This window comes from Oryctolagus cuniculus, chromosome 7, assembly GCF_964237555.1.
Source record: "Oryctolagus cuniculus chromosome 7, mOryCun1.1, whole genome shotgun sequence".
In the NCBI taxonomy this organism is placed as follows: domain Eukaryota; kingdom Metazoa; phylum Chordata; class Mammalia; order Lagomorpha; family Leporidae; genus Oryctolagus; species Oryctolagus cuniculus.
This window is the reverse complement of record NC_091438.1, coordinates 50,647,636-50,668,051: the sequence shown is the minus strand read 5'-3', so window position 1 is coordinate 50,668,051 and position 20,416 is coordinate 50,647,636. Positions and strand designations below refer to the sequence as shown.

At 44.2% G+C, this 20,416-nt stretch overlaps 1 protein-coding gene across 43 annotated transcripts in view; it reads right to left on the bottom strand.

Annotated features, from left to right (window-relative positions):
• Positions 1 to 20,416, bottom strand: part of PDE4DIP (phosphodiesterase 4D interacting protein) — a 233,807-nt gene that overhangs the window by 27,678 nt on the left and 185,713 nt on the right. For 23 of the 43 annotated variants that reach the window (XR_011390490.1, XR_011390488.1, XR_011390486.1 and 20 more), the window contains 7 exons: positions 16,126 to 16,214; positions 9,684 to 9,916; positions 8,089 to 8,521; positions 7,091 to 7,283; positions 6,026 to 6,142; positions 5,097 to 5,622; positions 1,022 to 1,257 (listed from right to left, as the gene is read on the bottom strand). Coding sequence is in view for 37 of the 43 variants with exons in the window: in XM_051857337.2 (XP_051713297.2) it covers positions 1,022 to 1,257; positions 5,097 to 5,622; positions 6,026 to 6,142; positions 7,091 to 7,283; positions 8,089 to 8,521; positions 9,684 to 9,916; positions 16,126 to 16,214 (1,827 nt within the window). In the remaining 6 variants the exon portion in view is untranslated. Of the gene's footprint in view, positions 1 to 1,021; positions 1,258 to 5,096; positions 5,623 to 6,025; positions 6,146 to 7,090; positions 7,284 to 8,088; positions 8,522 to 9,683; positions 9,917 to 14,241; positions 15,599 to 16,125; positions 16,215 to 20,416 lie in introns of those variants that run through there. The other 20 variants (XR_011390489.1, XR_518132.4, XM_017345940.3 and 17 more) reach the window with 2 other exon arrangements.

Below are 20,416 nucleotides of genomic sequence, written 5' to 3'. Positions count from 1 at the left end.
AGAATAGAAAGAAGCAATGAGAACTTACATGGGTCTCACTTCACATATCCCAAACCCAGAGCTTGTTTGGACACCGAACAGTGGTCACTCCAGGTGTGCACTCAGGATGACTATTCTCAGAGGCCTCACCTTGTGTGCTCAGAGCAGTGGGCCAGCAAGCTCCCCTGAGCTCCCCAGGCCCACCTCCCATGACCTGGCTGTCACCGTCAGACTTCCCTGCCCTGAATCACAGCAGAAAGGTACAACGGCTTTTGTCCCATTGATTATGAGGCCTTGCCCAGCGACCCCCTGGAGCACTCCGGCCTCCGTGTCCAGGCACAGACTAGCTCTCAGAAGTACAGCAGTGTGCCCCTTCACAGCTTTCATGTGGACCCTGATCTTGTCTCCAAGAAGGTGCCAGACCTTCCTGTCCCAACGCTGCCCCTGCCACCAGTAGATGGGCTGCTCGGTCCCCAAGTATGAGCTTGCTGTACTCCCTCAAGTGCTCTCAGGAAATTCTAAGTAAAGAGCTTGAATGATCACCTAGCCTTAACTGCTTCAGCCAGTATCTTAACTATCTCCAAAACTGCAGGGATCTTCCTCCACATCTGAAGTACAAGCACATGTAATACTAAGTGATAAATGAGGAAACAGAGACACTGAAAGAAGCCGCGAGCCCAAAGCAAGCTGATGGCAGCATCCAGGCTAGAGCTCGGGTTTTGCAACTCCAGGCTGTGCACACTGAAACAAGGTCTGTTATCTCATCTTCCTTTCCCCCATTAGAAACAAATGACGGCTGCCTCCTGTCCCAAAGGCCACACTCCGTGAGTGAGGAAGTCTCAATAGCTGTAAATATGGCAGCTCCAGCCACACATGTTCTTCCCAGCCTCCCCGCTGGCCAGTCCTGATCCTGTAATAACACCCCTGACATGAAGTGGAAACAGGATGCAGACTGAAAATCTGCAGCACAGCTATGTTGAACAGCTGGGCCTGGGGCTGTGGGAGTGACCAAGAACATTCCAAAGTCCCATGGACAACTTACTGGTGCTGAGTTTGCTGGTGAGCCGCTCAGTCAGCTGGCCTCCCTGGGCGAGTTGCTCCCTGAAGCTCTGCCCCAGGTAGTAGTCGATGTCATTGCTTCTTAGGAGGTCCTCAAAAGATTTTACTGTATCTTTTGCATGCTGGGTGAGAAGATAACAAATACCTCTCCCTTCTCTAATTTTTTGCCGGAGATAAGATAATTCTCGGGCCTGATCCTGAATCAGGGAATCATATTTCCTAATGCAGAAAAGCAAAAAAGAGATTAAGAGGCATCATAATACCAGATTTTAAGACATACTACAAGGTACTGGCATAAAAACAGACATGTAGAGCAATGGAACAGAACAGAAACACCCCCCTCCAAATCCACATTCCTACTATCAACTTATCTTTAACAAAGGTACGAAAAAAGATTCTCTGGAAATGAGTCTTTTCAATTCAATAAAATGTGTTGGGAAAGTTGGATTTCTGCATGTAGAAGATTGCAACAAGACCAGTTCCTTATACCCAATATAAAAATTAACCCAGCATGGATCAAGGAACTGAACTTAAGACCTGAAACTGTGAAACAACTAAAATAAAACACAGGGGAAATATTCCAAGACACCAGCACAGGCATTAACATTTTAGATAAGACTAAAAAAGCACAGCCAAAAAAAGTAAATACAGACAAACAGGATTACATCAAGCTAGGAAGATTCTTCACACAGAAAAAGAAACAATCAACAGACTGAACAGACAACCAACAGAATAAGAGAGAATATTAGTAAATTATGCATCAGATAAAAGATTGATATTCAGAATATACATTGAGCTGAAGAAATTCAACACAAACAATCCAGTGAAGAAATAGGCAAAGGATATGAATAGACATTTTTTAAAAGAAGAAATACAAGTGGCCAACAACCACATGAAAAAAGGCTCAGCATCACTAGCCATTAGGGACATGCAAATAAAAACCACAGTGAAGCACCATTTCATTCCAGTTAGAATGGCTACTAACAAAAATCAAAAAATAACAAATGCCCATGAGGATATAGAGAAAAGAAAACTGTTTGTGGGAATGCAAATTAGTACAGCCAATATGGGAAACAGTATGGAGAATCTTCAAAAACCTAAAAATAGACTCAGCTATCCCACTTCTGGTTATATATGCAGAGAAAATGAAGTCAGCATATGAAAGCACACACCTGAACTCCCTGTTTATAGCAGCCTAACTCACAACAGCAAAAATATGGAATCAACCCAGATGCACATCAGTGGATGGCCAGATAAAGAGAGTGTGGTGTGTGTGTGTGTGTGTGTGTGGTGGGTATACATACACACACAGTAGAATATTACTGAGCCATAAAAAAGAATGAAATCCTGATATTTGCAACAAAATAGATGGAACTAGAGATCATTATGCTAAGTGAAGTAAATACAACATGGAAAGATAAACACCATAGGTTTTCTTTCATTTGTGGAAGTTAATACATATGTGTATATATGTATATATATGTATATATACATATATATACACACATATATACATATATATACATATACATAGCATACAAATGTGGATGTCATATTATTTGGCATATAGGTGTTTATAAAATTTGTCACCACTGAATTATACCTGTTACATAATAATATACTTTTCTATCTCAACTTATGATATTTTTCATGAATCCCACATTATATTAATATATCCATTCCTGGAGGCCAGCGCTGTGGCTCACTCCGTTAATCCTCTGCCTACGGCGCCGGCACCCCATATGGGCACTGGGTTCTAATCCCTGTTGCTCCTCTTCCAGTCTAGCTCTCTGCTGTGGCCCGGGAAGGCAGTGGAGGATGGGCCAAGTGCTTGGGCCCTGCACCCGCGTGGGAGACCAGGAGGAAGCACCTGGCTCTTGGCTTCGGATCGGCTCAGCGCTGGCCTTAGCAGCCATTTGGGGAGTGAACCAACAGAAGGAAAACCTTTCTCTCTGTCTCTCTCACTGTCTAACTCTATCTGTCAAATTATATATATATATATATATATATGTATACATATATATCCATTCCTTCTCTCAGGAAAAATAGTACATATGTGTATATACATAATACTTACATATGAAGTGAACATGGCAAAAAGTTAAAAATTATTCAGTCTCTGAGTGCTCATTGAATTCATCTTTATATTTTCCTATATTTGAAATATTTTTAAATCAAACATTTTTTAAAGAAAAAAGGGAAAGAGTGAGTGGTAAGTTATGGAGATTTTGTAGAGGTTTCTGTGAGAATATCTCTAAGAAACTCTTCCAGCTAAAGTCATCGGAAGTATTTAAGAGTAAATTCTGGGGCTGGCACTGTGGCATAGCAGGTAAACTCTCGCCTTCAGCACCAGCATCCCATATAGGCGCTGGTTCGAGTCCCGGCTGCTCCACTGCTGATCGAGCTCCCTGTTAATGCACCTGGGACAGCAGTAGAAGATGGCCCAAGTCCTTGGGCCCCTGCACCCACATCGGAGACCTGGAAGTAGCTCCTGGCTCCTGCTTCAGAAAGGCTCAGCTCCGGCTGTTATGGCCATTTGGAGAGTGAGTCAGCAGATGAAGCTTGCTCTCTCTCTCTCTCTCTCTCTCTCTCTCTCCCCCTGTGTGTGTGTGTGTGTGTGTGTGTGTAACTCTGCCTTTCAAATAAATAGACAAATCTAAAAAAAAAAAAAAAAAAAAAAAAACCAGGCTCAGGCTTAAAAAACAAAAAAGAGTAAATTCTGCTCTGGAAAACTACAATAGCAAAGGAAAAACAGCTACTGCTCCTGTCCTTCAACTGTTTTTATGAGCTAGTCAAATGTCCAAATATATGTCAGTCCAATGTCCAAAACCAAATCATAAGTTCGGTGAGGTAAAGACAATGCCATATTTAACATCCTGTCCAGTACCAGTACAGTGTAGACACGCAGCAGATCCCCAGTAAACACTTAGAAACACTTCACCCTAAATACACATGGGACCTGCCACGTCTTCTACTCTACACACCCTGCGATGTCTGGATTTCTTGTATACTATGATACTGCGTCCATTACACAGCTCCCACCCCACGTCTTCTGCAATACAGCTTTCTTTCCTTCAGCAGCTAGAGGGTATTCATCCCCTTACATCTGAGCAGTCCCTGTGACCACTTACACCAAGATAATAGAGAGAAAGTAACACGGAGTCAAGTCCAGGAGTGGTTCTTAACCGGCCTGGCAACTTGTACTTCCTGCCTTAGAAGCCACTGCCCCATGGAAATGAAAGTACCTGAGACCCCCCGCGCTAGGAGAAGCTGAAGTCAGGCAGAGAGGCCCTGGAAGACAGGAGCTTCATGGAGAAAGAGAGGGGCCAAGGAGCACAGAGTCAGCACACAGGTGCCTAAAGGAGCGGTGACCACCCGGTCAGGCCTTTCAGCTGGCTCCAGCCCTGGCTACCACCTAACAGCAGCCCCATGCAGGACCCCATGAGCCAAGTCAACCCGCAGAGATGACGGCTCATCATCCAGAGTCATCAAGTTTTCAGGAGGCTTTTTCTTAGCAATGGATGACCAGGACATGCCAAGATGAATGTTTACCCAGTGTTTTTCAATGCAAAGCATCAATACCAATGATAACGATGGCAAATAGGGTTGGAGAGATTAAGATATGTTAGGCACTATTCTAAGCACTTGTATTAATTCTTTTAAACCTAATAACCACCCCCCCTCTGAGGTGTATTCTTTTATTATCTTCATTTAATAGGTAAGGAAATGGGCTGAGGCAGGATGGGTGGGTTGCATAGGTAGTAAATGGCAGAGCCGGGATTTGAACCCAGGTTCTCCAACTTGGCTCTTCCTACTGTGCTGTATTACCCACACTGTCACTTTTCTACTAAATGCCTGCAGGGACATTCCAGAGACCTGGCAGCTCCCAGCCTGCTGTTCGTCTATCTGTCCTTTCCAGAGACCTACGTCTACCACGGCAGCAAGTGCCCGCATGACTGCCTATATATGTTCTCTCTTTTACCTGCCTGGGCTTCTCTACTCCCAGCACAAACTTAGACGTCGTCAATCGAGGACGGGCCCGACACTGCCCTCCTTACCCAGGCCACGAAGCTGATCTCAGTTCCTCGGCCAGTTTCCCTTCCAGTCCGGTTTTCGGCAGCTGGGCCTCCAGCTGGGAGACTCTCTGGATAAGGCACTCCAGATCCTTTTTGGCCTGAAGCCCTGGCGGGTAGAAGGCCCCGGTGCCATCCGACAGCCAGCCCTCATCCTCATCAGTGACACTACGAGGAGAGCACCCCTCAAGGGTGCCGACAGCCCTCAGCTTCCGGGGTCTCTCCAGACTCGATGAGTAATCGCTCGTGACCGATAGGGACCGGACCCGGCTCTTGAGGTTTTGGATGACCTTGTTGGCATTCTGCAGCTGGGCTTTCAGATCCCTGATGTCCTTTTGCAGGGCCGAGATGTCTTCTGATTTCCCGTATGCCTGGAACTCTTGTTTCCTGAGTTGGCTCTCCGAGGGCTTCTTCCCGGGGGTGCTGGCCAGGGCCGGGCCCAGGCATCCCTGCCCGGAGCACAGCCCCTCCCTGAGGGCCATTCCCTTGAGACTGTCATGCTCCTCACACTCTGGAAAAGGACAAAGACATCTTCCTGAACAGAAGCTCCATGTTCTGCAGTGACCCCTCCCTGTGAGGGGAGGCGGGTTTGGCTATGAGGACAATAGTCACTCGAGCAAAAGCTGAGGCAGAACCTTATTCAGCCGGGTTATTCTGAACCTCCCGACAGCCCTGCAAGTTAGGAACGGTCACTTTCTAGGTTACTCACTGTGTAAACCCGCACTCAGAGAAAGGTAAACGAACGTATTCCAGATCACTCCAGCTAGCACATGGCGGAGCCTGAATTCAAATCCTCCCATGTCCTGTGTCTCCCTCAGTCACAACACCCTCTTCCCCTTCTACTTCTCAGGAGGGGTATTAGCCAGGAGCACCCAAATGTGAGGGAAGGTGGACCCCACACCCTGCACTCTTACCAGGACTTGTGGTCTCCTCCCGCTCAGCCTCGTTCTCGCTCCGCCCACAGGTCTCATAGCCCAGGTCCTGGAGGTCCACCTGGACTTGCTTGCTGTCTTGCTTCACCAGGGACTCACCTGCTTGGGAGAGACTAATGAGTGTTTCAGAATATAAATGCACTCCCTCAACCTCAGTGCCTTTAGGGGTTGGGAGATCAAATCCAGAGTGGGGTAGATGCTTTGTTTGGACTCAGGTGAGAGCAGAGAACACCTACTTCATGCAGCATAAGTTGGCCTCCCTTTCCAATAACATCGGTTCAGTTACATCTGTAAGTCGGGTGTTGCATGTATGATCCCTGAAGCCCCCGTGGAGCCAGCAAGTGCTTTATGTCCAGGGACTCAGTAATCACTTGAACAGAGCTTTACTAATTTAGAGTCCTAAGGCATCCAGACCTGCATTGTCCAATAAGACAGTCACTGGCCACATGTACCTCACATACAGTCTACATGACTATTTTATGTTAAATTCATTACAATTAAATAAAACTTAAAATTTCCCTGTTGCCACTCTGCCTGTCAAAAAAAAAAAAAAAAAACTTAAAATACTAAAAAAAAAAAAAAATTCCCTGTTGCACTTGCCATGTTTCATGTAGTCAATGGCTACATGTGATGTACATAGGAGACATTCCCATCCACTGCAGGAAGTTCTGGGCCATGCTGATGCTAGACCAACAGTGATGGTATCTTTTTGGAAAGTCTGATATGGTGCAAAGACGAGCAGAGGAAATACCGTTAACTAGGTTGACAGAAGTACAGCAGCGTACTGGGTACACCACAAAGCAGCAAACCTAGACGGTCAGCCCATTTCTTGCCTATCCTCTCACTGCAAACTCGAAACCTTACTTGCTCTGTTTATTCTTTTCTACCATCTACTAATGGAAGTAAAAGGTCCACTTCCACAATTCCAGGAAGATGGTCGGGATTAAATTTGTTTTCAGGTTGGGAAAGAAAAATCAAGTCTGTGGAACCTGTAGCTGCCCAAGAAGCAAACAGGCATTGTGGTGACAGTGAACTTGCAAGACTTACTGAATATGACTCTGTATTTCTCCAGCTGGTTCGCCTGGGCGAACACAGTGGCTTCTGAGATCAGCAGCTTCTCTTGGAGATCTTGGTAGCGTTGTTTGCATTGTGCCAGCTGGGAGCGCAGGTGCTTGGTGGACCCTGGGAGGCTAAATTCTGACTGAGGCACAGGGTCCCACGCCTGGGACTGGTTATCCAGCTGTGAAAGGGGCCAACACAGGGATCAGGGCAGCGCAAGCTCATCCCACACCCAGGAGCAGACACTTCAGCCTCTGACCCCTGTGGACTCAATGCATGTGTCTGTCACAGCACTTCTCACGCCATCCGGCAGTTTCTTATTTTCCAGACAGAACTCCTGGAGAACTCGGATTTGCTTTATTCATCTCTGTATCTACAGCACCGAGCACAGCACCACTCAAATCTGGACAGGAGACCTCAGTAAACAAATGCCATCTCCCTGCTTTCCTTCTGCAGGGGCCATCTCAGATCCCTCTGTATTCTTCACTTTACTAAGTCCTCAGCAAAGCTGCTTCCCTTAAAGGGACCCCAACAACCCTTCTGAGACCCAGGAACTGTGTGAGCTGTGGTGAGCTGTGATGAGCTGTGATAAAAATGGCGGTGAGAAGAGTTGTCACTGCACAGTGACAATCTGCGCTGCCTCAAACCCAGTGCATCCCTACACCACAGCAGCTGCCACAACCTATGGCCTCTTTCCCCACCATCTTGAGGTCCTCAAAGGCATTGGTCAGGCTTTTTTGCCTGCTAATGCCTACTGTGTTACCTGGAAAATTAAGCACTCAGGAAACATTCATGAGATACTGCTGTAAAAGCATTCTAGGGCAGACTGTGTGCAGAATATTATCATCACCACTGTTTTTGGCGCAAAGGTGTTCTTCCCTCTGTATCTCCTGACACAAAAGGCAGAATTGTTTAAGGTAAAGACTGGTATCTCCAGCCCTTCTCCAAGTGTGTATTTTTTTTATCTCATCCATGCCCACACATACTTGCTGTGCATCCACAGGGCGGGCAGCTCCAAGGTCAAGGCTCTGGGGTCTGGGGCAGGGCTTCATGCTCACATCCTCCTCTTGGCCCTGGTGCTTCTCCAGAGAACAATGCAGTTCCGGGTTGCTTCCGTCAGCCTCCTTATCCTGATGCCCAAGGCGTTCCGGAGTGGGTTTACTCTTCCCTTCCTTGCTGCTCAGCACCAGCTGTTCTTTGAGGAGGTTGATGATGTTGTGGGCATTCTTCAGTTTTCCCTGGAGCTTTCTGAACTCAGCCTGAAGGCTGCTGTCATTCAGACCCCCTTTGGTGACTCCAGTCTCCACCATCACCTCGCCCTTCTCCTTGTCGTCCTCTATCTCCCATCCATCAGACATTGCTTCTCCCATCTGCTCTTTCAGTTCTGCATTCTCAAGGCAAAGGCTCAGCATGGCGTTCCTGGTGGAAACAGACACAATCAGGGGCTGGGGCTGGGCTTCACCACAGCTGCTAATAGTCCCTTTTACCCGCATCTAATTCCATGAATTCACTCAGAGACACCCCAGAGCATAAAGTAACCTCATAGATTTCCAACAGCTCCCCTATTTCACAGATGAGAAAACCAAGGCTCAGGAAGGCCGAGAGACTTGCCCATACGTCCACAGTGCCTCATTAAACTCTTGGTCGCGAGACACCCTGAGCCACACAGCCTCCTGTGTTCCAATTGTCAGTGGCCTCTGAACAAAACAAAATGGGGACTTACACTCTAAAGAAAAGAGCAGAAAGGCCCCTGCCTGCAATAATTGTATTGTAGTGGATTATATAATTGCATTAATTATAATCACCAACAGTTTTAAACCAATGGATGATAAATAGGGACCTAGGAACACCGAAGGAATAAATAATGCTAATCAGAATTATAAGCAAATGTACCTATATAATTATTTGCTTGTGGAGGCCGGCATTGTGGGGCTTCAAGGTAAGCCACCACCTGCGACACCAGCATCCCATGTTAGCACCAGTTCAAGTCCCAGCTGCTCCACTTCTGATCCAGATTCCTGCTAATGTGCCAAGGAAGGCAGCAGATGATGCCCCAAGTACTTGATCCACTGCCCCTCCCACATGTGGGAGGTGTGGATAGAGTTCCTGGCTCCTGGCTTTGGGATGGCTCAGCCCTAGCTATCAGAGCCATTGGAGGAGTGAACCAGCGGATGGCAGATCTCACTCTCTCTGTCTTCCCTCTCTCTTTCTGCAACTCCACCTTTCAAATAAATAAATAAATCTTTTTAAAAAAATAATTATTGGGCTGGTGTGTGGCATAGCAGATAAAGCTGCCACCTGCAATGCCAGCACCCCATGCAGGCACCAGTTTGTGTCCTGGCTGCTCCACTTCCAATCCAGCTTCCTGCTAATGCTATGAGAAAAGTAGCAGAGGATTACCGTTAACCTAACATTACTGATTTTTTTCTCTAAAGAATGTATGGAAGCATTCATGCCCAGAGCCTGGGATGTGGACTAAGCAGTCCATGGCAACATGACTGCCCTGGTTGCAGCAAAGTGACTGCCTTGGCCACGGTGCCTCATGCCTAGGAAGCTCCCCTCTCTTGGCAGAACATCCTACCTGATGTGGGACACAGAGGAGAATCCTGCTTCCTCAATTTGAGCCTTTAGCTCCTTCAGTTCCCCCTCAGCTTTTCTCTTCTCCTCTAAGTGCTGGTGAACCTCAGCCCTCAGTTGCAGCATTTCCTCCTGAAGACACCTGTTACTGTCCCCGCCTACTGGGGAGGGGGAGGAAAGCGACATGTCTGGGGTGTCCACAGTTGCTAGACTTTTCTCCAAAGCCACTTTGATGAGCTGAAAAAAAATCAGAGGTTAAAGAAGTTAGGTCATTAAAGAGGATCCAAGAACAGGACATTGCAGGGGTGGTCTGTAATAGGGATAAAGGAAGCAGACCTAAAAAGAACTCCCACCAAGGACTTCTTCAGTCACAAGGTGCTGACACTGGTGCGGGTGGTAAGGACACACCAAGTGCACAGGGGGAAGAAGATGGGAACCCAGAAATGGGTGTGAAAACACCCAAGCATGTAGGAAATTGATACAAATGGAGTTAGCCAAAACTGAAGCATGTGGACACTTTGATGTTTCTCTTCCGTAGGTACAGAACTCCCAGGAAGTCTTCTTACAAGTCGGGGAGCTTCATCAGGTCCACGACACTGGAGTCCTGGACTGCCAATCATGGCACAAGATACCAGTCTCAAATCCTAAAATTCTGCCTGTAACTTAGACGCCAAGAGGGATGACTGAAAGGGAAGATGCGGGGTACAAGGGAAGAGCAGTCATGATTACAGAACTAGTGCAACACAGGAGCTACAGGTAAGACAAGGCAAGCTGGACTTCATGGGCAGCAGGAGAATCATGCCCTACAACTACTGAGACGGTGGGGTGAAGCCACCCTGCCCGGCACCCTCTGTACTCCTTAGTCATTACCCTTTTGCTGACACTGTCAGACAAACTCTCTGCAAATCTAGGCACAGGAGAGGGAAAAGTCCAATACCTTTCTTTTTCCCTGAGGATACTCTTGAAGCTACTCCTCTTTCAGTTAAAACAGATCTTGTGTTTTCTCTTCAAATCGGAATGTGTTAACTTTTAGATTTTATCATTGTTCATTTTGGGATCTTCTCCAGTTTTTTTTGCCATGCTTTTATAAATGTAGAAATCAAATCTGAATATGATAATCTACTTTGAGCCTGATTGCTTACTTTAGCACCAGGCTATTTTGCCTGTCAGTCCAATACTAATCTTAACACATCCCAATATCAGATTGGCTTCTCGGTTCCTCTGAGACAGCATTTGGAGGTTTCACTTAACTTCAGATCAACATAGACCTCCTGATTTCCACTGCTCCTCCAGAGCTAAGTCTGGGTCATGTTGTTTTATCTCTGTAAATACTGTGACTTGTACTTGCCATATATAAATCCATTCTGGCTATACAGAGTCACTTCTCAATTATCAAATTCATCAAAATATTTTATGTGCATCTCCATAAATCATGTAGTGGCCATCTGATTCAGGATGACTTGTAGAATTAGTTAAAGGCTTTATACCTTCATTCTGGTCACCAATACATTCAACAGAATGGGGTCCAGAACAGAACCACTTATCTGGATCAATGACTGTTGGAACTGTTTGGATGGCACACTTCTGCTCTTCCCTGCAACAAGGCACGGTAAAGCCCAGACCACACACTCACAATAGGATTGTTTCACAGCACACATGTGTAATGGTGGTCAGTAGCATAGCAGCTGAGGTTGGAAAGAGATGTGCACCCATGGCACAGAAGAAAGAGATCCACAAATGCTCAATTCCTATGCACCAGTCCCACCCGGGGCTTGTAGCCTGAGATCCAGCAGGCTCCTGGCTCCTGGATTCTAAGATTCTGCTGCCAGCTTATTCAGGCTGCTGGTCACTCCAGCTATGTCACCAAGCTTTTGTGACAAAATAAAGGAGGGGGGACTGGTTAACTCTGCCCCCCTTAAACTATGTGATTTTATCTTTCTATAGAAACTCCCTCAAACTTACTTAACTAAAATAACACTTATTCCTTTCTAAACTTTAAAGAGTTCCTTCCGCTTAAAACTGATGTCTGACTTTAAAGAAGTCTGTCCATTTATAAAGTGCTTCCTGGACGAACATTACTTAATTCCATTGGTTTCAAAATACTCATCTTCTTTACAAAGAAAAATACAATCCATAAATTATTAGTGCCAGAAGAATATTAAGGTCTATCTGGTCTAATTCACTGTTTTAAAAATGAGAAAATTAGTCACTGCCTAGAGATCTGATTTTTGCCTGGACTAAAGTTTAGGTTTTCATATTTTCATCACAAAAGGGTCTCCAGTTTGGCTAACTTTAAAATTTAAAAGTAGATACAATTTAAATGGAAATGTTAGCCTTTTCATCAGTTTTAATCAACTAAGAGAAGCAAATATTTCTGTGCTTTCCCTCAGAAGAAAAAAAAAAAAAAAACAGGGATTCCAGGATGTGTGATGGCAATATGAATTGATTATATCTATTTTAAGTTATTTCTCTCTCACAGGTTTTGTTTTTCACATTTCTAATTCACTTGGTTTTTTTTTTTGTTTTTTTTTTTTTTGTTTTTTTTTTTGACAGGCAGAGTGGACAGTGAGAGAGAGAGACAGAGAGAGAAAGGTCTTCCTTTGCCGTTGGTTCAACCTCCAATGGCCGCCGCTGCAGCCGGCGCACCGCGCTGATCCGATGGCAGGAGCTAGGAGCCAGGTGCTTTTCCTGGTCTCCCATGGGGTGCAGGGCCCAAGCACCTGGGCCGTCCTCCACTGCACTCCCTGGCCACAGCAGAGAGCTGGCCTGGAAGAGGGGCAACCGGGACAGAATCCGGCGCCCTGACCGGGACTAGAACCCGGTGTGCCGGCGCCGCAAGGTGGAGGATTAGCCTAGTGAGCCACGGCGCCGGCCTCTAATTCACTTGTACTATTACTTCCATACAATTTAACTTTCTTGTGTACTGGGTTCTCTCACAAAATAAGTCAGCATTAAGGATGTCAAAAATTAGCTTTTGTCAAATGCTCAGCACACTAATATTAGAGAAATGCAAATCAAAACCACAATGAGAGATCACTTAATATCTGTTAGGATGGTCTGTATCAAAAAGATAACAATTGTTGAGTGAGTGAATGCAGAGAAAAAGGAACTCTTAAACATTGTTGGTGGAACATAAATTAATAGAGCTATTATGAAAAACAGCATGTGGTTCCTCAAAAAACAAAAAATGTAACCACCACATGATTCAGTAATCTCACTTTTGGGAACATTTCAAAAAAAAACTGAAGTTAACACATCAAAAATATGTGGACACTTACACGCCCACTCTAGTGCTACTCACAGTGGCCAGGATAGGGAATCAACCTAGGTGTTCACCACTGAGTGAATGGATAAAGGAAACGTGGTAGAATATACACAATCAGGGGACTCCAAAAAGCTCACAGAAAATGAAATTAATAGTTAGATTTTGGTGCTAAAATTTTAAATATATGTACATGAGGGGTTTCCAAAAGGTTCATGAAATGGATATTATGGAAAACACCCAGCATGGATTTCAAAATTTTTGCACCAAAATAAATTTAGTTTTTAATTGCATTTTTTTCCTCAAACTTTTTGAAGTATCCTTGTACTATTCAACCTTAAAAGGATGGTGACGGATGGGGAATCCTGTAATTTGCAACAGTATAGATGAATCTGGAGGACCTTATGCTAGCTGAAATAAGGCTAGCATCTAAAGACAATTACTGCATAATCTCCCTTGTATTTGGAATCTAATAAAGTTGAGTTCATAGAAGCAGAGAATAGACAAATGGTTACCAGAGGCTAGGGAGCGGAGTAGAAAGGGAGAGAAGGGAAATTGTTATCAAAGTGTACAAAGTGTCAGACAGGTGTAATAGGTTTTCAGATGTATGGCACAATGACCAACAATCACGTATTGTAATTTCAAAATAAGAGAGTAGATTTCAAAATCTCACCATAAAAAAAAATAGATAGGCAAAGTGTTGGGTATGTTAATTAGTTCAATTTAATAGTTCCACATAGTATTTATATAAAATCATCATATTGTACCCCATAAAATATAAAAGTATGATTTGTCAATCAAAATAAGATTAATAATTATCTTAAAATACCTTTTCTCAATTTTATCACAGTATATGGACTTCTGTTATTTGTATTTGAATCCCAATTCTTGACTAGCTTTTCTCCTTTGCAAAGTTTTAAATGAAGAAAAGCAATGGTTTAGTTTCTTCCAGAGGAATTTCCTAGGTGTTTATTATAGATGCGATATTTGCTTGAGAATGGGGTTTGTTGGCTATCCCTAGGGAAAATTAGTATCAGATGTCCAGACCTGAAGCTTCCTTAGGTGAGTGAGTCCAAAAGTAGGAAGGAATCAACTTGTCTGAGCAAAAGGTCATTCTTTCGTCGGAAGGTGCACAAAGTTGGATGAGTTTCTTAGGGGAAATATGTGTATTCTTGAGGTAGGAAGGGAGTTGGTTGTCAAAAATAAGGTTTACTTCCCAAGGACACAACAGAGCCTAATCTTAAGTGGTTACTTCCCTGGAAACAACTAAACAAATGTTTGAGAATCTGGACACAAAACAGTATGGCAAAGCAAGCTTTATTTAATTTGTAGCAGGACAGTCATAACCTCAAACTCCAGAAAAGATGAAGTAGTTTACAATGATTTCGCACACCATAGTTCCTCCTATCCAAAGCTGTAGAACTATTTTCAAGGAAAAGCGATACAAAAAAAAAAAAAAATGATGCTTATCTAAAAGATTCTTCATTCAACAGACATACGCTTTATCACAAGTCAAGCCCTGACTCAAAGGTTCCTTAACCTATGATTATACTAAATACTCCTTATGCCAAGTACCATGGCAAGCATAGTGAGGAAAACATTAATTCCCCGATTTAAAAGTTCATTCTGGGCTAGATAGACCATCTCAGAATGGGGTCCAGTCCTGTTCTCCATGCTGGGTTATAGAGGAGGTTGAGGAAGAAATGATTCACAGGCCAGTTTGCCTACAACTGAGAATTTGAACAAAGGACTTAAATGATCAGGGACAGCTGACCATGTCAATCAGACATATCTCCCCACATCTGGTCTCCTGTTCACTTATTCTGGGGTTAATCCTGTCTCATGGTCTCTGTAACCATCAGTGACCAGTCAACATCCCAACCTAGCATCTCTTTTAGAATGGATATTCATTCATCCTACAGCTCCTTCTTTTTCACCCAAGATCCTCAATGAAATCAGGGAACACGGGGCAGAGGGATCTCTCAGAGGGACAGTGGTACGCATGATTAAAGTTGTAACCATAGGTTAGGAAAGCTCAGGAGAAGCTCTTCAAGAGGAGCTCATGCAAGAACTCAAGGGACAAGCAAGGTCAGGCATGGACAGGACAACAAAATGGGCATCTTTCTAGAAGGTAAAGAAATTGGTGAGAACTTGAAAGGTATCCCAAACTCACATCCTCAAAAGCCAGAGATGGTGGGTGCCAAATCATGGCCTCTTATAAGTTTATAAGATGTCTCCTCTTTTTCTTATGAAGGAGACATACAGGCAGACCCAGCAAGCCTCGTTCCCGCTACAGCTGTCCTAAGAGCACCAACAAAGCTGTCGTTGGAAAAGCTCAGTTACTTTTGCAGAAGGATATTGACCAGTGACCCCCTTTCACCTGAACAACTGGAGCGTCATAGGCATGGTCCATCTAGGAGGTGTGATTACTCAGTGTCACTGAGCAAGGTGGAGACAGGAGTTCCAGTGAGTGCTGTGGGATCACTACCGGTGACTTAATTTCTGAGGTACAGGACATTCACTCTTGGGCTTGAGAACGTGCTGGTTTCACCTTCACTGATGGTGACAACAGGGTTTGAGCCTTGGGCAGCAAGTTCTGAGGCTTGACTGGAGCTTGCCGATGAAGCACCATCTGCTGGTCTTTGAGTCGTCATGACCTAGGTGATGTGTCAGGTTGTGCAACTGAGTTCCCTTTCATATAATAAGATTTCATCAAGAAAGATCCCTGCTTTGGAAGCGTTTTGATCCTCTTGAAGCTTCTCAGAGGGCATTCTCCAGGTCCTAGGCCCTGTGACCAAGCTGCCCTTTGGGGACTCCCTGCTTTCTAGAGTGTATTCCAGTTACCAAGGCCCAAGAGGAGAAGTGTCCATGGCTTGTAAGTAAACATTTTTCTAAAGCTTTAGCTACAAAGAGTATACAGAGGCAAAGGTAGGCAGAAGGGGGGAAGCAGAAGGAAGAAATTTTAGTAGTAAAAATCAAAGAGTAGATTAGAGAGGAAGGTGGAGTGAGGCTGTGGCTTGAAGAGGCAGCTGGAAAGCTCAGGAGATCAGGAAGCAGCCAGGAAGTGGTTTATATCAAAAGGTATCATCTCACTCCAAGTCCAGATGGGCTACAGGAGGCATCAGACCTCAGAAGGGCTGTGCGCCTCCCACCCTGGGAACCCCCGAACCTGACACTGACTTACTTGCTGGTGGCTCCTGTGAGCAGCTTCCTCCTCAATACTGTCAGTGAACTCGGTGCTGGTATCTTCAGTGTCATCCCCTGTCGCTGCACCTGCAAGTAAGTCCAGAAAAGAAAGGTGATTCCCTTCACAGATGGCTTCCAGACAGCAGGTACAATTAGTCTTTTTAGCCATCTACTTCTGATTTCTTCCTTCCCCCATATGCCTGGGCCCCTAGCCAGCAGGGCCAGCAGGGGAGGCAGAAAAACAAACAAACAAACAAAAAAGCTGTCTTTTAGTGTCACTGGTAGTTTCTAAAGCTCCAGTCTAAACCTCAGGATGCAGGATGGCTTTGACTGCATGGTCTTGCACCTCAGCAGCCAATGGCCTCTCTCCCATTTCGGGACAGCCTGAATTCTTCCTACCAGTGACTGGCTGTGTAACAACTTTCCCTCTGTAACATGGGCTGCACACGACCAGCCTAGCTCCCAACACTGAGTACTGAGAAGTTCCTTCCTTCCCTGAGGATTAGGACAGCTCTGCTCATCTCACACTCTGCCACTGTTGGGATCAGTTGTGCCGAGGGTGATAATCTCTCTGTGGACCTCCCCTCCTGGGATCCTGGTGGCCTCCAGAAGTCCAAGTCTAATCAAGACCCAAGGCACAGAATGATTCATATTTCCAAATGCCTTCCCCACCCTCTCCTTCCCGTGTTTCTCAAACTCTTGTGCCATGTCAGCACCCTTCGCATGAAGGCTTTCTTGCCCTGCTTTGCCCAAGTGGGATTTAATCCATACTTTCATTCCCCAAAGATGGGCATTATCACCCTAGAGGAAAAACATCTACCCTCTGCTCCAAGGTACAAGGTTTGTGATCTAGACAAAGTTCTAGGCCAGCACTGACAGAACTTTCTGCAGTGGTGGCCATGTTGTGTCTGTGCTGCCCAATAGCATAGGCGCCAGTCACAGGTGGCCCTCGAGCCCCTGAAATGCGGCTACGCTGGAAGGATTCTATTTCTTATTTTGTTTAAACTTTTTTACTTGGGTAGCCACATGCAGCTGGGGGTACCCATATTGGACAGCACAAATGTGGGGCATTTCTTCCTCTTCCCATTGGTTAAACAATTGACCAACGTTAGATCAAGGACTGTGGTCCACAGGATTACTGATTTTTTTCTAAAACTGTAGGCATCCATACAGTTAATTCATTTGAACACAGAATCTGCCCAAGTTTCAGAATCTTCAGATCTAATTTTGATCCTGACCTCAGCAACCAACTTGTTGAAACTCCTTTTCTGACCAGGTAATAACCTGGGCCTCAAAGAGATGAGGTGGCTTGTCCAAGGCTGCACAGTTGACCTGATAAGAGCTATGCTACCATTTCTTGTGACAAGTAATACCTTTGCGTCTTTCTCCAAGACCAAACAATCTGTTCCTGGGAAGACATCCACGAATGAACACTGAGCATTCAGTATCCTTCGCAGCTGAGATGAACCGGAGCAGTCCACATCTATACTCTAGTTCTTGGTAACTTCAGCTCGGACCAAGGTATTTGCAATGGCCCAGGCTGATCTCATCAGAGAACTGAGAGACAGTAAGCAGCACACAGTCCCAACATCTGCAGTTCCCTGATCCTCACTGAGCGTTGTGTCAACTTTGGACCAAGTCAAGACCCTGTTCCTGAGGAGGCGCCATCAGTACTCAGCATCCTTAGAGATCCAGGGCAGACAATGCATTGCAGGAATTTTTTTTTTTCTTTTTCTTTGTCTTTCTTTTTTTTTTTTTTTTTTTTTTTTTTTTTTTTTTTTTTTTTTTTTTGCATTGCAGGAATTTCTAACACCCTTTCTGGCTTTTCTGGCTAGCTCCAGAACCATTTCATTCAGGTCACTGGTTGAGTAGCTTTGACTGCTTGGAAGACTCAGTGAGCACAGGATGCTAATTCACCTGAGGACACCTGCGTTCTACCACACTCATTTCACAAAATCTCACCCTACAGGGCAGTAGAAAGCACAACCTTCCTTCCTGAACAGGAAATGAATTGTCCCACTCAGTGACAGGTTAAGAAAACATACTTTTCACACTGTTTCCTTCTGCGACCCTGTAGTTGAAAGCAGTTCAGCTCTCTATGGGGTCAGGATCCTCAGGCCCTTACCTTTAGTGGTGGAACAGTCATGCCAGGCCTATGTTCCAAGGAGTAAGTGCAGTGGGACTTAGAAAAGGTGACTATCACTGGTTTCGAGGTCTTTAATATAATAGGCTCTGCCCTCCACTTACCTTTGCCAGCCCATCTGATGCCACATCTGTATTTCTGGATAATGGTCCCTCTCTTTGATTCACTTGGGGGCAATATGCTATACTTCTGACTTTATCAGGAATTAGATGGAGGCGAAAGAAGAATGTCCACCTGATCCCAACACTCTACTACATAGGTGTTTTGTACAATTTGCCCTTTTTCTTCCTTTTTTAAAGCTATCTCACAGTCTGCTATATTTCTCTTATGTGAACTTAAGGGTTGATCAGCCTTTTACCAATTTGTGTTAGAATACTGAAAAATTTTTCCCACATATTTGAGTAAAAGAATAAAGCTAAAGAAATCTTACAGGCATTGTGGGAATAAAATGAGTTAATGATCTCACACAATGTCCTATATTTAAGTTTACATTAAACATTCCTCTTTCTGATACCATTTCCATTTTTTAAGTAAATAATAATAAAAAGTGCTTCCCTTTTGTGCGTGATACCTCTTTCTAAGCTTTCATGAGCAAAGTAAGAAAACCATTAACTTCATTGTATGGAGTGCTTTAAAGTGACCCATACTTCAATTAATGAATTTGCTTATTTTGAAAGAAACTGGAAATAAAATGGTTGCTCCCTTTGGATTCTCTGAAAGCTAACTACCTATGCCTCCAAGTTAACTTGACTCTTTTGGATAAGTCTTTCATGTCTGGCATTTTTATTTAAAAAAATAAACTTTTTATCTGAAACTTCTTTGGAAGTTCTTATGTTGTGGCTTTTGGAACTTTCTAGCCTCTGAGCCACACAAAATGTCCTTTCTTTAGATTTTGGAAAGTATGAAAAATAATCCTGGGTGAAAACCTAAACATTATGCAAATATTTTCTTATCATTGAGGCAAAAATTCATAGTTTGGTGAAACGTTTTAAATTGAGGATGCAATAATGATTATGAACATGGACTCTGGAGCCAGAATGTCTAGGTTCAATTGTGCTTTTGTCACTATTTGATTTTAGGCAAGTCATTCTTTCTGTAACTCAATTTTCTTGTATATTAAGTATGATTAATTGTATTATGCACTCCAAACATTTGTGTGAACTTAAAAGGGTTTGCTGATTTTGAAGTGTTTAAAACAGTGATTGGCACAGAATATGTTAGTTAATGTGACCTTTAAACAATATTTCAAACTATTATTATTGGTAAACTGAAGTGGCACCATGGGCTGCTAGAGAACTGAAAAAGTTGGAAGCTACAGAACCCAAATGTGTCAGCAGAGAGGGTTTATAACTACAGCTATTAACTGGATGATCTTGATTCTACCTGTTCTACCTGTACTTTCTCCCTCCTAAATACCTGTTCCCCTCAGCAGAGGGCTTGAAATAAAAGTTTGTTCTCCCTGCTCCACAACACAGTTGAAAAGGCTCAGAGGTGTTGGTGAACAGGTGCTTTACAAACAGGATTCATCAGCATTTAACTGCCTTGAAGCTCTGCCACGTGGGAATAATCTGTATCGGGGAATTCATGAAGTATCACTTCAATTCTATTCTAAGGCATCCAAACTGGGTGGTCAAGACCATTTTCCTCAAATTCTACTCTGCAGTCATGATTTCCCCTTTAAACCATTTATATGGGATCAACAGAAAAGAGGTAGTATTTTCCCATATAGTTGCTGGAAACACAGCAGGGGTCAGCAATTTACTGATTTTGAAAGGGGATTTGAAATCTACACCTTTACAGCATGAGTACGTTTGCCATGCCATGTTCTTTCCCCCAGTGCTGGGCTCTTGCACTAGGCTGTTTCTGGTCGGCCTCACCTTCAAACCCAGGCACTCTGCCATGTGCTCATTACAAGATCTCGCATGTTCATGTCATGAGCCAGCAACTGCTGATTTCACAATATGATGCTATATCAAAGAATCAAGGACAAAAAGTCTCCTTTCAACCTGTAAATTCACCTGCATCCATTCCCTTCAAGACACACAAAAAAAATCAAGATTATATGTAGTCTCCCACAGCTTCTGCCAAGAAATAAAATTCTTCATCCAGATTCTGGCCTTGGAACTGAAGTCAAAGAAAATGGCTC